Genomic DNA, 16,745 nt, shown 5'->3' with positions numbered 1-16,745 from the left:
TATCTACTGACCTTCCCATGGGGTTTGGGCCAAGGAGGAGGCAGGCCCCCATTGGATGGCTAGCCCCCAGCACAAAGGGGTCACAGAGTCCAGAGGCCCTCCAGATCAAAGACCAGCAATGCCTGAACCCCCATAGCTAAAGAGGAGACCCCCCAAGGCAGATAAACCCCTTTCCCAAGACAGAACAAAATAGGAGACTGGGTCGCTGTGAGTTTTTTGGGCTGTTTTCCATCTGTATTCTCTCCTGAGGTTCCACCTGCATCTGTGGCTAAATGACCGAAATGAATAAGTGGTCCCTAGTCAAAGTGCTCCCTGGTTAACTTGGTCCCTGGTCAAGTGGTCTCTGGTCAATATGGTTCCTGGTCAATGTGGTCCCTGGTCAAAAAAATGGTTGGGAACCACTGTTTTAGATCCTTGGTGGTTGTTTATTCATTCAATTGCTTCCAACTCTTCGTGACCCCATGGACCAGCCCACACCAGAGCTCTTAAAATTCAACTAAAATTATTGGGGCTAAGATGGTATACATCAATTTAACCAAGGAAGATGTTCAACAAAACAAGACGGAAGTTTATACAATATATATATATATATACATATACATACATATATATATATATATATATATATATATATAGGGTAAAGATTTTCCCGGACATTAAGTAGTTAGTTGTCTCCAACTGTTGTATGGTGCTCATCTCCATTTCTAAGCCGAAGAGCCAACGTAGACACCTCCAAAGTCATGTGGCCGGCATAACTGCATGGAGCACCGTTACCTTCTCACCAGAGCAGTACCTATTGATCTACTCACATTTGGATGTTTTCGAACTGCTAGGTTGGCAGAAGCTGAGGCTAACAGTGGGAGCTCACCCCACTCCCCGGATGTGAACTGCCAACTTTTTGGTCAGCAAGTTCAGCAGCTCATCGGTTTAGCCTGCTGCGCCACCAGGGGCTATATCTATGTAAATAGATAGATAGATAGATAGAGATAGATACATATGTATATATGAAACAGATTCAGTATGTAGAAAGATACATGTTATATAGCAAATCATGAAGGATAGATACAATTTATTATATACAGTTTATGAGTGAACAGCTGCTCTTGGTTCGGTCTCAATCTTCTGATGCTTCAAAGTCTGGGAAGGGTCTTTTAAAATGGGGAAATCATATATTTATTACTGAGGCCTTGGTGAACTATAAATCTTAGAATAGGGAGTTACAGAGGTTCGATAATACCATAGCCTGGAAAAAAATTATACACAGTATTTTAAAAATAATTTCAAGCACAAAACACATTTGTGTGCACCAAACTATGAGAAAGCAAAGAATTCAAGCTCTTCTGTCTGCTCCATTTCATATCTCCTAGGATAAAGAATCCTGGAAGATGTAGTTTAGGAAAGGCTCCAGCACTTGCTAGAAGAGAAGTCTAGACCTTGTAAAAACCACACCTCCCGGGATTCCACATCAATAAAATAGTATTAACCTGCTTTCATTCTACAGTGGAGAATGTGCAGGGAGGAAAAAAAAATAACAGCGGCCCCTTTAAGGGAAGGAGAGACCACATTGGTACAGGGGGGGGGGGGGTTCTTCCTCTCCTATTCAGCCTCAGTTGGTTGGCTCCATCCCAGGTTTGGAAGAGAACAAGATGCTGGAGGTGAGGAATTTGCAAAACCCCATTGTTTTCCCCATTGCAAGGCCTATTTGTGGGGAAAGTGGGGGGCACAGAATCTGAAGAGACAGGAATAAAAGGGGGAGGGGGTCCCAGCTTCTGCTTATTCCTTGCAAGATGCAAGGAGGAAGAAAAGGGGAGCAAAGGGGGCTGACTCTTTGAAACCCCCCCCCCTTTTCTTATTCCCCACTTCCCACCCCTTTTCTGCACCTCCCCTCTTTTCTTCCTTCCCATTGGTTGCTCTTGAGTCCACTCTGGGTTCTCTTGGCCAGGTTTGTTCAGAAGGGGATGTGGTTTTGCTTCTCTTTTGAGGCTGAGAGAGTGTGACTTGCCCCCAAGGTGATGGGTTTTGATGGCCATGTTAGGAAGGAACCATCTCTGGGGATTCCACGCCACACAGCAGTTGGGAAGCTAAGCAGGGACAGCCCTGGTTAGTGTTTGGATGGGAGACCACCATCCTATACCAAGCTGTATTTCAGGGGAAAGGACCAGCAAAACGATCACTAAGCATTCATAGGTTCAACATAATTAAACTGGTGACTTGAAGCTATATATACACACACAGAGCAGTTGGAAAGCTAAGCAGGGTTGGCCCTGGTTAATACTTGGGTGGGAGACCGCCATCCAATACCAGGCTGTATTTCAGGGGAAACGACCGGCAAAACTATCACTAAGCATTCATAGGGTCACCATAAGTGAACTGGTGACTTGGAAGCTATATAAACACACACAGAGCAGTTGGAAAGCTAAGCAGGGTTGGCCCTGGCTAATACTTGGGTGGGAGACCACCATCCAATACCAGGCTGTATTTCAGTGGAAACAACTAGCAAAACTATCACTAAGCATTCATAGGATCACCATAAGTAAACTGGTGAATTGAAGCTATATATACACACACAGAGCAGTTGGAAAGCTAAGCAGGTTTGGCCCTGGTTAATACTTGGGTGGGAGACCGCCATCCAATACCAGGCATATTTCAGTGGAAACGACCGGCAAAACTATCACTAAACATTCATAGGGTCACCATAATTGAACTGGTGACTTGAAGCGTATACACACACACACACAGAGCAGTTGGAAAGCTAAGCAGGTTTGGCCCTGGTTAATACTTGGGTGGGAGACCACCATCCAATAGCAGCTGTATTTCAGGGGAAATGACCAGCAAAACTATCACTAAGCATTCATAGGATCACCATAAGTAAACTGGTGATTTGAAGCTATATATATGCACATACAGCAGTTGGAAAGCTAAGCAGGGTTGGCTCTGGCTAATACCTGAGTGGGAGACCGCCATCCAATACCAGGCTGTATTTCAGTGGAAACGACCGGCAAAACTATTACTAAGCATTCATAGGGTCACCATAAGTGAACTGGTGACTTGGAAGCTATATATACACACACAGCAGTTGGAAAGGTAAGCAAGGTAGGCCATGGTTAACACTTGGATGGGAAACCACCATCCAATACCAGGCTGTATTTCAGGGGAAACGACCGGCAAAACTATCCTTAAGCATTCATAGGGTCACCATAAGTAAACCGGTGAATTGAAGCTATATATATATATACACACACACAGCAGTTGGAAAGCTAAGCAGGGTTGGCCCTGGTTAATACTTGGGTGGGAGACCACCATCCAATACCAAGTAATATTTCAGAGGAAGGAACTGGCACAAACCCATTTCTAAGCACTCAGTCCCTAAGGAAACTCAATGCAAATAAGTCAACAGGTGACTTGAGGACATGCACACACACAGAGCAGTTGAAAAGCTAAGCAGGGTTGACTTGGATGGGAAACTGCTGGAGGCGATACTTCAAAGGGAGGAACTGGCAAATCCACTTCTGAGCATTCCTTGTCTAAGAAAATCTTATTGAAATATATGGCAATAGGTGACGAGAGAGCAGTTGGACAGCTCAGTTAGTACGATGGGAGATCCGTCCACAAATTTCAGGTGCCATCGGCTGTATTTCAGAGGGAAGAACCGAGTATTGCTGTCGTGTCAAATGCTTTCACGGCTGCAATCACTGGGGTATTGTGTGGTTTCCGGGATGTATGGCCATGTTCTAGCATGCAGCATTTCCTGAAGTTTTACCTTCATTTATGGCTGGCATCTTCAGATGCCAGAGATACCTGCTTTATGAGAGCTGAATGAAAAGTAATGCCTCCACCTTCGTAACTCCTCAACAGATGGCAGTACTGGTATGCGGCAGGTACTGGCTTGTTCAGGAGACTCTCCTCTACAGTTCCATTTTGGCAGGAAGCCTTAGCATTGAACGGTTGTTTTGTTAAATGCGAAGTATGGAACCCTGTGCAGACGTTCGGTCAATGCGACTTAAGCAACATGCAGTCATTGAATTCTTGACATCAGAAGGTGTCACCTCAAAGGAGATTCATCGGAGAATGCAAGCTTTTTATGGTGATTGTGTTGATGTGAGTACTGTGCGTCGTTGGGCCAGTAAGTTTAAAGATGTTGAAGTGGGAACATCTGACTTTCATGACAAACAAAGAGTTGGACGACCTGTGACAGCAACCACCGAGTTCAGAAGCAAAAAGTTGACAGATCTCACAACCTCTGAGGATGCTTGCCACAGATGTAGGCAAAACATCAGGAGAGAATGCTTCTAGAACATAGCCATGTAGCCCAAAAAAAAACCTACGACAACCCAGTGATTCCAACCATGATATCCTTTGACAATAGGTTGACAGATTGATTCAGGACGATTGTCATATCACTCAGAGAGAAATTTCAAGCATAATTGGCATGTCACAAGAACATGTGGGTCACATTATTGCTTTGCTTGGCTATCGGAAGATCTGTGCACGATGGGTACCCAGGATGCTGATGCCTGAAATGAAAGTGCACGGACTTGAACCTTCAGAAACTGGATCTCAGCACCCTACAACATCTTCCATACAGTCCAGATTTAGCACCATCTGACTTCCATCTGTTCCTGATAATGAAAGAAATCTGCGGGGACATCATTATGCTTCTGATGAAGACGTTGAGAGAACTGGGAGACGCTGGTTGTGAAAACCAAGTGTCAACTTCTTCCGTGAAGGCTTCAGAAAACTTGTTCATTGTTGGCAGAAAGGTATCCAAATGTCTGGTGATTATGTGGAGAAGTGAATAGTGTTTGTTAAAGATCACATTCTAAGGATTATTTCTGTGTTCGATTTATGAAAATATTCCTATCCAAACCCAAATAACGAAGGTGGAGGCATTACTTTTCATTCAACCCTCATATATTGAAAGTCTAATGGCTCCTGAAATCTAAAATGGAGTCTGAGTCTGAACAAGTCCCAGTTCTGATCACCTGGTCTGCAGCCCCTCCCACAACAAAGAGTTAAGGAAAACTGTATACACATGTAGAATACAGTAAGCAATCTCAGTTGTTTACATAACAAATAACTAGTGTAGGAGGCTTGAGAATATTGCGATTTCCAACAAATTTAACATCCTGCTTGCCTTCATTTTCCTTCCTTTGAAGTCCCAATGTTTTTGCCTTACAGGGGAACGTAGCCATAGTGGGAAACTTTGCTGAAAAGATTGAAGAACACGACTCCAAGCTTGGAAAAGGCTCTCCTCTCATTGAAACTCAGCCTTGTGGAACTTTCGAGGAACAGAATACACAGAAGACCCTGAAGATGCATGCGTTCAGCTTGGATTTACACCGCCAGCGCTTCAGGGGGTTGTGCTACAAGGAGGAAGAAGGGCCCCGGAGGGTTTGCAGCCGGGTTCATGCTCTTTGCCGGCAATGGCTGAAGCCAGAAAGGCACACCAAGGCGGAGATGCTGGACCTGGTGGTACTGGAGCAGTTCCTGGCCATCCTTCCTATGGAAATGGAGCGCTGGGTGAGGGAGTGCGGGGCAGAGAGCAGCTCCCAAGCCATGGCCCTGGCAGAAGGATTCCTCCTCAGCCACGCAGCGGAGAAAAGGATGGAAGAGAGGCAGGTGAGACCTTTCCAATATCATCATTTCACAGATCTGGGGGTGTTTGTTGGCAAGGATGTTGAACAGAGCCTTGATAGAGCCTTGATCCAGATGGAAAAGAGACTATCCTGGTCTCTCTACAGAGCAGTGTGTTCTCAATCTTGGGGTCAGGACCTCTTGGGGTGTCGTGAGGGGGTGTCAGTGGGGGTTACGTAAGACCATCAGAAAACACAGTATTTTCTATTGGTCATGGGGGTTCCATGTGAGAAGTTGGGCCCAATTCTATCATTGGTGGGATTCAAAATGCTCTTTGATTGTAAGTGAACTATAAATCCCAGCAACTACAACTCTCATATGTCAAGGCCGCCCTGAGTTGCCTTCGGGCTGATATGGGCGGGATAGAAATAGTATAAATAATAATAAATAAAGGCCTAATTTCCCCAAACGCCGCCAGTGTTCACATTTGGTCATGCTGAGTATTCATACCAAGTTTGGTCCAGATCCATCATTGGTAGAGTTCAGAATGCTCTTTGATTGCAGATGAACTATAAATCCCAGCAACTACAACTCCCAAATGTCAAGGTTTATTTTCCCCAAACTCCATCAGTGTTCATATTTGGGCCCAGTTTACCTGTCTGAATGCCTCTCCCTTTACGAACCACTGTGGAATCTAAGATCTTCTGGGGAGGCCCTGCTCTTGGTCTCGCCACCATCACTGGCGCGTTTGGCAGGGACGAAACAGAGGGCCTTCTCAGTGATTGCCCCCCAGTTATGGAACTCCCTTCCTGGGAATATTACATCAGCACCCTCCTTCCTGTCCTTCGGAAGGATGGTAAAGACCTGGCTGTGGGACCAAGCCTTTGGGGCAGTGCAATGAGGCAAAATGGTGTCCAGAGATGGTTTTTAAGCAACTTTTAATCTAAATATAAGTGATTTTACTTATATTATGGTTTTATGTCCCAGCACTGAATGTTTGCCGTATATATGTTGTGCTCCGCCATGAGTCCTCTCCAGGGTGAGAAGGGTGGAATATAAATGTTTTAAATAAATAAATAAATAAATTTTGAGTATTCATGCCAAGTTTGGTCCAGATTCATCATTGTTTGAGTCCACAGTGCTCTCTGGATGTAGGTGAACTACAACTCCCAAACTCAAGGTCAATGACCACCTAACCCTTCCAGTATTTTCTGTTGGTCGTGGGAGTTGTGTGTGCCAAGTTTGGTTCAATTCCATCATTGATGGAGTTCAGAATGCTCTTTGATTGTAGGTGAACGATAAATCCCAGCAACTGCAACTCCCAAATGACAAAATCAGTCCTCTTCTTCAACCCCACCAGTATTCAAATTTGGGCATATGGGGTATTTGTGCCAAATTTGATCCAGTGAATCAAAATACATTCTGCATATCAGATATTTACATGACGATTCATAACAGTAGCAAAATGACAGTTACGAAGTAGCAACGAAAATAATGTTATGGTTGGGGGTCACCACAACATGAGGAACTGTACTAAGGGGTCACAGCATTAGGAAAGTTGAGGAAAACCGACATAGAGGGAGATCTAGAGTCTGGGAGCAGCCACTGAAAAGGTCTTCTATCCATTTCTAATTTCCCCTTTTCTCCCTTTATCTTCCTGCTTTATCTTCCGAGGCAGGAAATCTTTGTGGAAGAGACGGCTGAGATGAAAAAATCTAATTCTGAGACGGAGGGCATCAAACAAGATGGGGACAGAGCACCCAGCACATTGGGTACGTCCTGGGAAGAAAGTGGGGGTCATCATCGTCATCATCATCATTGAAAAAATATACCAGGCAAATTTCAAATAGCTAAAGCAAAGGAAAAACAATTTGACCACGAACAATTTGACCATGATCAGATGGCAGTACTAGTATGCAGCAGGTCCTGGCTTGTTCAGGAGACTCTCCTCTACAGTTTCATTTTGATCACAGATCTGAGGAAAACTGTTATATTACTTTTTTAGTCCTAGCAAAAAAGTCTGTCTTGTTTCGTTGAATATGATGGGAAGGTGTGTGTGTGTGTGTGTGTGTGTGGAATAGGGTGTGTATTATTGGAAATAGCAACCTTCCAAGGCTCCAGTAACTGTTTGTAAATGTGTATAATTGTTAAACTATATTATATGTACATTTTAGTGTTCCAGTTTGACTTACCTCTGTGGGAGAGGCTTCAGACACAGGACTCCATTTTTGTTATACAGTATGATTTTAGACCTCAAAGGAGGGGGAGCCCCAATGACGCAGTGGGTCAAACCTTTGTGCCGGCAGGACTGAAGACCGACAGGTTGGAGATTCGAATCCTGGGAGAGCATGGGTGAGCTCCCTCTGTCAGCTCCAGCTCTGTCAAAAATATATATACTTGGTGTTATGGCTACAGAAACCTTGCCAAGAATAGGCAAACCTATCATGGGGTTTCCTGGGGCTGAGAAGGTGTGAAGGTCACCCAATGGGTTTCCAGGCTGAACAGGGAATTGAACCTTGATCTCCAGAACCATTGCTCAAGGCTTGGATCGCTGCACTATTCATTGCTCCCTTCCAGATCTTTGTGTATGTGTTGAAGTTCTGGCATTGAGTAATTTTTCTGAGTATGGAATTGAGCATTTGTTCCTACTGAAGTCTCTAAGCAAACTGTTTCTAAAATAGAGTCTGAGTCCTGAACAAGCCCAGATAACTTTCCCATTTGGCTTTTTCATTCCTCACAGGAAGTGCCATAAAGGCATGGCCATTAAATACAGGCAAGTCTTTTCGGTGTGATGATCTCAGAACGGCTTCTACAAAACCAGAGCAGGTAAGGGGCAAAATCCATGGTGGGGCGAGAAGGTTTGTCCTCAAAACTTTCCAAACAGAATGTAGTGGAAGCACCTTCTTTGGAGGCTTTTAAACAGAAGCTGGATGACCATCTGTTGGGAGTGCTTTGATTGTGCTTTTCCTGCATGGCAGAAGCGGGTTGGGCTGGATGACTCCTATGGTCTCATTCTATGATTCTATATGTATAGTGTAACGGATTAGCCTACCTTACAAGGTTGGTGTAAAGGCAGTAAGTAGGCCTGGCTTGGAAAAGCTAAGGAGAGGAAGGGAAGAGCGATTGGTGCAGTCTGATTGGCTGATGAAATTGAAGGGAGTTGCTTAGAGCCAGTATAAATATGTGAGAGGAAGCCACAAGGAGGAGGGAGCAAGCTTGTTTTCTGCTTCCCTGGAGACCAGGACGCGAAACAATGGCTTCAAACTACAAGAAAGGAGATTCCATCTGAACATGAGGAAGAACTTCCTGACTGTGAGAGCCGTTCAGCAGTGGAACTCTCTGCCCCAGACTGTGGTGGAGGCTCCTTCTTTGGAAGCTTTTAAACAGAGGCTGGATGGCCATCTGTCAAGGGTGATTTGAATGCAAAATTCCTGCTTCTTGGCAGGGGGTTGGACTGGATGGCCCATGAGGTCTCTTCCAACTCTTTGATTCTATGATTCTATGAGGGAAAGTAAGAGCTAATGCAGCCAGAGTCTTGTTAGTTGGGAGCTTAGAGTTTGAAGAGTTATGTTAGGGGATTTGAAGGGGAATGGAGGAAGGAAGAGTTTTGGGAAATGTTGTTAGGAAGATACCTACCTCTTTGAGGAAAATAGTTAAATCCTTCAGGGAGAAGGAGTAAGACAAATAACAGGCCTCTATAGTGTTCAGAGTGCTGGTGTGGAAAGAGGATTCAAAAGGTTCAAAATAACCTGTTCTTATTCCTGTGCGCGGAACATTGCTTTTAAGAAACTCACGCTATAAGACCATTCTCTGTAAAACTAAAGCCTGACAATTTATTGAAACCATTACGCATCTTTACTGTTCAAGAACAAAAATAAACATCATATTCTTGTTTTATTTCACCTGAAAAGTTTGTTTGTCTTCTTGAACATGCTAGTGAAGGAGGTGGCCTATGAATCAATAAATAGTGGCAGCAGAAGAAACCATTATTATTATTATTATTATTATTATTATTATTATTATTATTATTACCACTCTGTTCTGCTTTGGTTAGACCACACCTGGAATATTGTGTCCAGTTCTGGGCACCACAATTCAAGAGAGATATTGACAAGCTGAAATGTGTCCAGAGGAGGGCAACTAAAATGATCAAGGGTCTGGAGAACAAGCCCTATGAGGAGCGGCTTAAGGAGCTGGGCATGTTTAGCCTGAAGAAGAGAAGGCTGAGAGGGGATATGATAGCCATGCATAAATATGTGAGAGGAAGCCACAGGGAGGAGGAGGGAGCAAGCTTGTTTTCTGCTTCCTTGGAGACTAGGACGCGGAACAATGGCTTCAAACTACAAGAGAGGAGATTCCATCTGAACATGAGGTAGAACTTCCTGTAAGAGCCATTCAGCAGTGGAACTCTCTGCCCTGGAGTGTGGTGGAGGCTCCTTCTTTGGAAGCTTTTAAACAGAGGCTGGATGGCCATCTGTCAGGGGTGCTTTGAATGCACTATTCTGGCTTCTTGCAGGGGGTTGGACTGGATGGCCCATGAGGTCTCTTCCAACTCTTTGATTCTATGATTCTATGAATAATAATAATAATAATAATAATACTTTATTTATATACTGCTCTATCTCCCTGTGGGGACTCAGAGCATTTCCCAGGTAAAAATAAATATTTGGTGGCAACAAAGAAATATATAATATACAGTTATAGCATCCCACTGCCCTGCCTTGTGTGTAAGTGTGTGTGTGTGTGTCCCCTTGTCCCTCATGGCCTTGCTGCCTTTTGAGACTCGCATTGGCACTTTGTGCTCACCTGTGTATGTCTTTCATCATGCAGGTGATCTTCGAAGAGCTGGCTGTGTATTTTACCGCAGAGGAGTGGGCCTTGCTGGATCCAAGCCAAAGGAGGCTTCACGAGGAAATGATGACGGAGAATTGGGGGAGTGTGTCCTTTTTGGGTGAGGCTCCACCCTTTCTTGGCCTTGATCAATTCACTTTATAAAAATCATCTTGGTTTAAGTAATAATTATATATGTATGTATGTATCTGATGGGACTAAGAGCGGATTACAGCATATAAACAGGCACAGGTGAATATTCAATGCCTTGTTACAATGAAATCCAATGAGACACAAACACAGAGGCAAAGGCAAAGTCTTCTCCTTTCACTTCCGGCAGTACCTATTGATCTACTCACATTTGCCTTCCTCTGGACACATTCCATCTTATCGATGTCCTTCTTTAATTTTGGGGACCAGAACTGGATGTAGTATTAAAAATGAGGTCTGACCAAAGCATTTTTCTTCTCCGTGGTCTCCTCACATTGATGCAAATGGGCATCCACCAATGCATTCAGAAACTGGAGTTTCTACTTCTTATCTCAGCCCTGACCTTTTATTTCTCGTGTTTTCAGGTGAGGATGGACCAAAGAGTGAAAATGAAGGGAAAGCATCGGAACTTTTGCTTCAGGGAGGAAAATGTGATCAGATGAAAGGACCGAGAACAAAAATGGAAGGAACAAGAGAGGACCGAAGCCCTGCTTCTCAGGACGAGTGTGCCTGCAGACTCTCACCCCAAGAAATAACCCAGGAAAGAAGCGAATGCCCTTGCCTTCAATGTGAGCGAAGCTTCAGCTCCAAAACCAGCCTTAATCCTCATAGAAAAAGGCTCACGGTCAACAAGGCTTTCAAAGTGAGACAGTACCTGATTTCCGATGAAAGGACACCAACGGGAGAGGAGCTGTTTCAGTGCTTCGAGTGCGGAAAGAGCTTTAGGTGGAGGTCATACCTTGTGAAACACCTAAGGATCCATACTGGAGAGAAACCCTACAAATGCCCCGAATGTGGGAAGAGCTTCATCCAGAAAGGCAACATGAGGCACCACCTGGCGACGCACACGGGGGTGAAGCCGTATCAATGCCTGGAGTGCGGGAGGAGGTTCATTCAGAAAGGAAACCTCTCCTACCACCTTGCAACGCACACGGGGGAGAAAACGTATACGTGCTCGGAGTGTGGGAAGAGGTTCATCCAGAAAGGAAGCCTCACTCGTCATCAAGCCACCCACCGAAGGGAGAAGCTGTTCGGATGCCTGGAGTGTGGCAAGAGCTTCAAGCGCAAGTACCACCTGGGTCGCCACCAAGCAACACACGCCCAAGGGGAAAGCGTTTCAGCACCTGGAGATGTGGAAAGAGCTCCAGTCGAAAGATGTACCTCCTTGGTCACAGAAGATAAACAATTTCAGATTACTACACGCTTGCCACTGTCCCGTGCCATTCCTGCAACACAGGATAAAAGCAACCTACTCTCATGGTGATGGGCAGCTTCTGTGCCACCTACCGTAACTGTTTTGTCCCAAACGCTGTATCTCAGATAGTCCTTGGTTGATTACAAATAGCAAAAGCAAGCTCAGTGTCAGGACTACAGTCATAAATCTTGTAACTACAGTTACAAGTTTTATAAAAACTCCTGCATACAAAACTGCCTTTCAAATAAACATCCAACCTGTTCGTTTGTTCATTCGTCATGCACCCCAATTCTTTGGTCCCATGCCTATACTATACCACGTGGCTGAATATGATTTTCTTGCAATTCAAAATTTACATGTCTTTTTTGTCCTTCTGGATGTGGCAGTCCAGTCAGGGATAAATAAGAGAAACAGTCCTCTTGTGTGGGTTTTTTTGGTGTCGGGAGCGATTTGAGAAACTGCAAGTCACTTCAGGTGTTAGAGAATTGGCCATCTGGAAGGACATTGCCCAGGGGATGTCTGGATATGGCAGGCTTTTTTTCGTTTATGTTTTTCACCTGTGTCAGGAGCAACTTGAAAAACTGCAAGTCACTTCTGGTGTTAGAGAATTGGCCGTCTGCAAGGACGTTGCCCAGAGGATGCCCGGATGTGGCAGGCTTCTCTCATTTTCTTTTCTTTTTTGTGTGTGACAGGAGTGACTTGAGAAACTGCAGTCACTTCTGGTGTGAGAAAATTGGCCGTCTGCAAAGACGTTGCCCAGGGGACGACTGGATGTGGGAGGCTTCTCTTGCTTTTTGGTTTTTTTCCCCGTGTCAGGAGTGACTTGAGAAACTGCAAATTGCTTCTGGCATGAGAGAATTGGCCAACTGCAAGGATGTTGCCCAGGGGACGATTGGATGTCGGAGGCTTCTCTCTTTTGTTTTGTTTTGTGTGTGTAGGAGTGATTTGAGGAACTGCAAGTCACTTCTGGCATGAGAGAATTGGCTGTCTGTAAGGATGTTGCCCCGGGGACGACTGGATGTGGGAGGCTTCTCTCTCTCTCTCGGTGTCAGAAGCGATTTGAAAAATGGCAAGTTGCTTCTAGTGTGAGAGAATGGGCTGTGTTCAAGGACGTTACCCAGGTGACAAATGGATGTGAAAGGCTTCTCTCATTTTTTTTTCATGCCAGGATCAACTTGAGAAACTGCAAGTCACTTCTGGTGTGAGAATTGGCTGTCTGCAAGGACATTGCCCAGGGGACGACAGAATGTGGCAGGCTTATCTCGTGTCCCCACATGGGGAGTCGGAGCTGACAGAGGGAGCTCAACCCGCTCTCCACAGTTTCAAACCACTGACCTGTCAATCAGAAGTCCTGCTGGCACAAAGGTTGCACCACCAGGGGCTCCATGTGGGGTGAGCAGAGTGGATACTAAGTAGAGTTGCTCAGTTGTGGATACTGCTCAACTGCCTCGGACCTTGAGCTAGAATGACCAAATATCCACCACCCATATACCGGACCGTGGCTTCCACATATAGCCCTGCCCCGTTACCAATTGCTGATCACCAAATAACAAAATCACCCCCCCCCCCAATATTCAAATTGGGGCGTATCAGGTATTTGTGTCAAATTTGGTCCAGTGAATGAAAACACATCCTGCATATCAGATGTTTACATTACGATTCATAACAGTAGCAATATTACAGTTACGAAGCAGCAACGAAAATAATTTTATGGTTGGGGGTCACCACAACATGAGGAACTCTATTAAGGGGTCGTGGCATTAGGAAGGCTGAGAAACACTGACCTAGATAACCCCTATCTGCCCCACCCAGTATAATAAGGCCTCCCCAAACTCAAGATAGGCTTCCATTCACCTGCCAAGTTTGCAACTCAAAAATTAGATTGGATTTAATCCTCTGAGCAATCAATGAAGAAAAAAAAGTTTGGAAGACGTAAGCTTGAAAGAATTTATTCCAGGAATACAGTACAAGTGGCACACACAACTGCCGTACAAGACAATAACCATCAATATTTAAGAATCGTCAGCTAGTGCTGTCACCAGCCGGAAAAAGACGGGTGTTGGATCTTGGAGTAACGCTGCCACTTTCAAGTCGGAAAGCCCAGGCTGGTTACCTGGCATGCATGCATCTCACAGACAAATATCCATCTTAAGAAACAAAGAATGGTAGAAGTGTTTCTCTAAAACAGGCCTGGGCAAACTTGGGCCCTCCAGGTGTTTTGGACTCCAACTCCCACAATTCCTAACAGCCGGTAGGCTGTTAGGAATTGTGGGAGTTGGAGTCCAAAACACCTGGAGGGCCCAAGTTTGCTTTCAAACCATTTCCTTCTCAAGCTAAGTTTGCGTCTGTGATGTCCGAACTCACGTGGCTTTTAGCCAAACCCAGTCATTTCCGTCGGTCGAATGGCTTCATGAAACAGACATTACAGTACTTCCGAGGGGGGAAGAAAGGATTATATCAAAGGAAGGTACGAATAGATGCAACGTTCCGTCTTGAATCTGACCTGCCACCATGGAACAGGTTGTTTTTAAGGCTCGGCGAACCAATAGCAGATTCTTTCCCTATCAGTTCTTTCTTTTGCAAATGAAGATCAATACAGGGGTACTGTGATTTTTCCAGGATGTCTGGCCATGTTCCAGAAGCATTCTCTCCTGATGTTTCGCCTGCATCTAAGGCAGGCATCCTCAGAGGTTGTGAGCTGGAAACTAGGAAAATGTTTGGCGAATGGGCTTAATAACAAAAGACCCTCACCATAAAAGTAGCTTATTTATTGACCTGGAACCAGCAGCCAGTACAAGACGAAATAAAAACACACATCGACTATTGTTATCTTCCTTCGGAGGCCTTTCTTGTAGAAAAATTATATGATTACAAAAACAAACAAGGTTTCCATAGCATGAACAAAACTGGGTTGTTGTAGGTTTTTTCGGGCTGTATGGCCATGGTCTAGAGGCATTCTCTCCTGACGTTTCGCCTACATCTATGGCAAGCATCCTTAGAGGTAGTAAGGTCTGTTGGAACTAGGAAAAATGGTTTATATATCTGTGGAATGACCAGGGTGGGACAAAGGATTCTTGTCTGCTGGAGCATGAAAATGAACAAAATCTGGCTACTGGTATTAAAAAACTCTAAAATTGCAACAGCACAACAACAGAGAGGAAGTAGGCAGGGACATCTAATTACCTCTCAACAAAAGTTTGCTCCAGGCACTGTCAGGCCATTATATGCTAATCAAGGTGGTCAGTTGAAACATTCACACTTAACTCCAGCAGACAAGAGTCCTTTGTCTCACCCTGGCCATTCCACAGATATATAAATCTTTTTTCCTAGTTCCAACAGACCTCACTACCTCTGAGTAGATGCAGGCGAAACATCAGGAGAGAATGCCTCTAGACCATGGCCATACAGCCCGAAAAAACCTACAACAACCCAGTGATTCCGGCCATGAAAGCCTTCGACAATACAATGAACAAAATTCTTTATACTTCCTTGTTATATCTTTGCTTCAGCTCCTTGCCTTCACGCTGGGTTTCTCTCTCATGTAGATAAAAAACATATGAGGGTTGAATGAAAAGTAATGCCTTCACCTTCGTTACTTGGGTTTGGATAGGAATATTTTAATAAACCAAATGCAGAAATAATCCTTAGAATGTGCTCTTTAACTACCACTATGCACTTTTTGACATAATCACCAGACAATTGGATACATTTCTGCCAACAATGAACAAGTTTTCTGAAGTCGTCACGGAAGAAGTCGACACTCTGTTTCCGCGACCAGCGTCTCACAGTTCCCTCAACATCTTCATCAGAAGCATAATGATGTCCTCGCAGATTTCTTTCATTATTGGAAACAGATGGAAGTCAGATGGTGCTAAATTTCCACTGTATGGAGGATGTCGTACGGTGGTGAGATCCAGTCTCTGAAGTTTCAAGTCTGTGTGCTTTCATTTCAGGCGTCTGCATCCTGGATACCCATCGTGCACAGATCTTCCGATAGCCAAGCAAAGCAATAATGTGACCCACACGTTCTTGTGAAATGCTGATTATGCTCTCTCTGAGTGATACGATGATCACCTTGAATCAATCTGTCAACCTTTTGCTTGTGAAACTCGGTGGTTTCTGTCAAGGGACGTCAACTCTTTCTTTGTCATGCAAGTCAGTTGTTCCCACCTCAACATCTTTAAACTTACTTGCTCAACGATGCACAGTACTCACATCAACACAATCACCATAAACAGCTTGCATTCTCTGATGAATCCCCTTTGGGGTGACACCTTCTGCTGTCAAGAATTCAATGACTGCACGTTGCTTTAGTCACATTGACCGACCATCTGTGCAGGGTTCCATGCTTTGCACTTTATCAACACAACCGTTCAATGCTAAGGCTTCCTGCCAAAATGGAACTGTAGAGTCTACTGAACAGGCCAGTACCTGCCGCATGCCAGTACTGGCATCTGTTGAGGTGTTATGAAGTTGGAGGCATTACTTTTCATTCAATCCTCATACAACAAACTTCAAGCTGAAGCAGCTCTCTCCTTGGAGTAGTCAAACACAGCACTCCTTACACGGAGGCATTCTTCACACAGGAGGAGCAAGTAACTCGCAGGCACACCTACTTGTGGTTTTGCTTAGTCATTGCATCATTTTAAGACTTTCAGTGCCTGTACATCACATTTTGTAACTAAAAATACACAGTTAATTCTTAATGTTTCTGGCAGTTTATATATCTGTGGAATGTCCAGGGTGGGAGAAAGAATTCTTGTTGGTTGGAGGTAGGTGTGAATGTTTCAATTGGCCACCTTGATTAGCATTTAACGGCCCAGCAGTTTCAAGGTCTGGCTTCTTACTGCCTGGGGGAATCCATTCACACCTACTTGAAAAGAGAAGAGTTATTTCTCCCACCCTGGACATTCCACAGATATATAAACCCCATTTT

General features: G+C 44.5%; 1 protein-coding gene across 1 annotated transcript; it reads left to right on the top strand.

Moving 5' to 3' along the window:
* Positions 1–1,584: 1,584 nt before the first annotated feature.
* LOC132765747 (zinc finger and SCAN domain-containing protein 30-like) lies at positions 1,585–12,081 on the top strand. Its single transcript, XM_067465351.1, has 6 exons — positions 1,585–1,655; positions 5,179–5,619; positions 7,253–7,346; positions 8,315–8,400; positions 10,405–10,525; positions 10,980–12,081. The coding sequence occupies exons 1-6, from the start codon at positions 1,647–1,649 to the stop codon at positions 11,876–11,878; spliced, it is 1,650 nt and encodes a 549-aa protein (XP_067321452.1). The 5' UTR covers positions 1,585–1,646; the 3' UTR covers positions 11,879–12,081.
* Positions 12,082–16,745: the final 4,664 nt, after the last annotated feature.

Source organism: Anolis sagrei, chromosome 2, assembly GCF_037176765.1.
Source record: "Anolis sagrei isolate rAnoSag1 chromosome 2, rAnoSag1.mat, whole genome shotgun sequence".
Classification (NCBI taxonomy): Eukaryota; Metazoa; Chordata; class Lepidosauria; order Squamata; family Dactyloidae; genus Anolis; species Anolis sagrei.
Note: the sequence above shows the minus strand (reverse complement) of the source record. Positions and strands in the feature narration are given on the sequence as shown.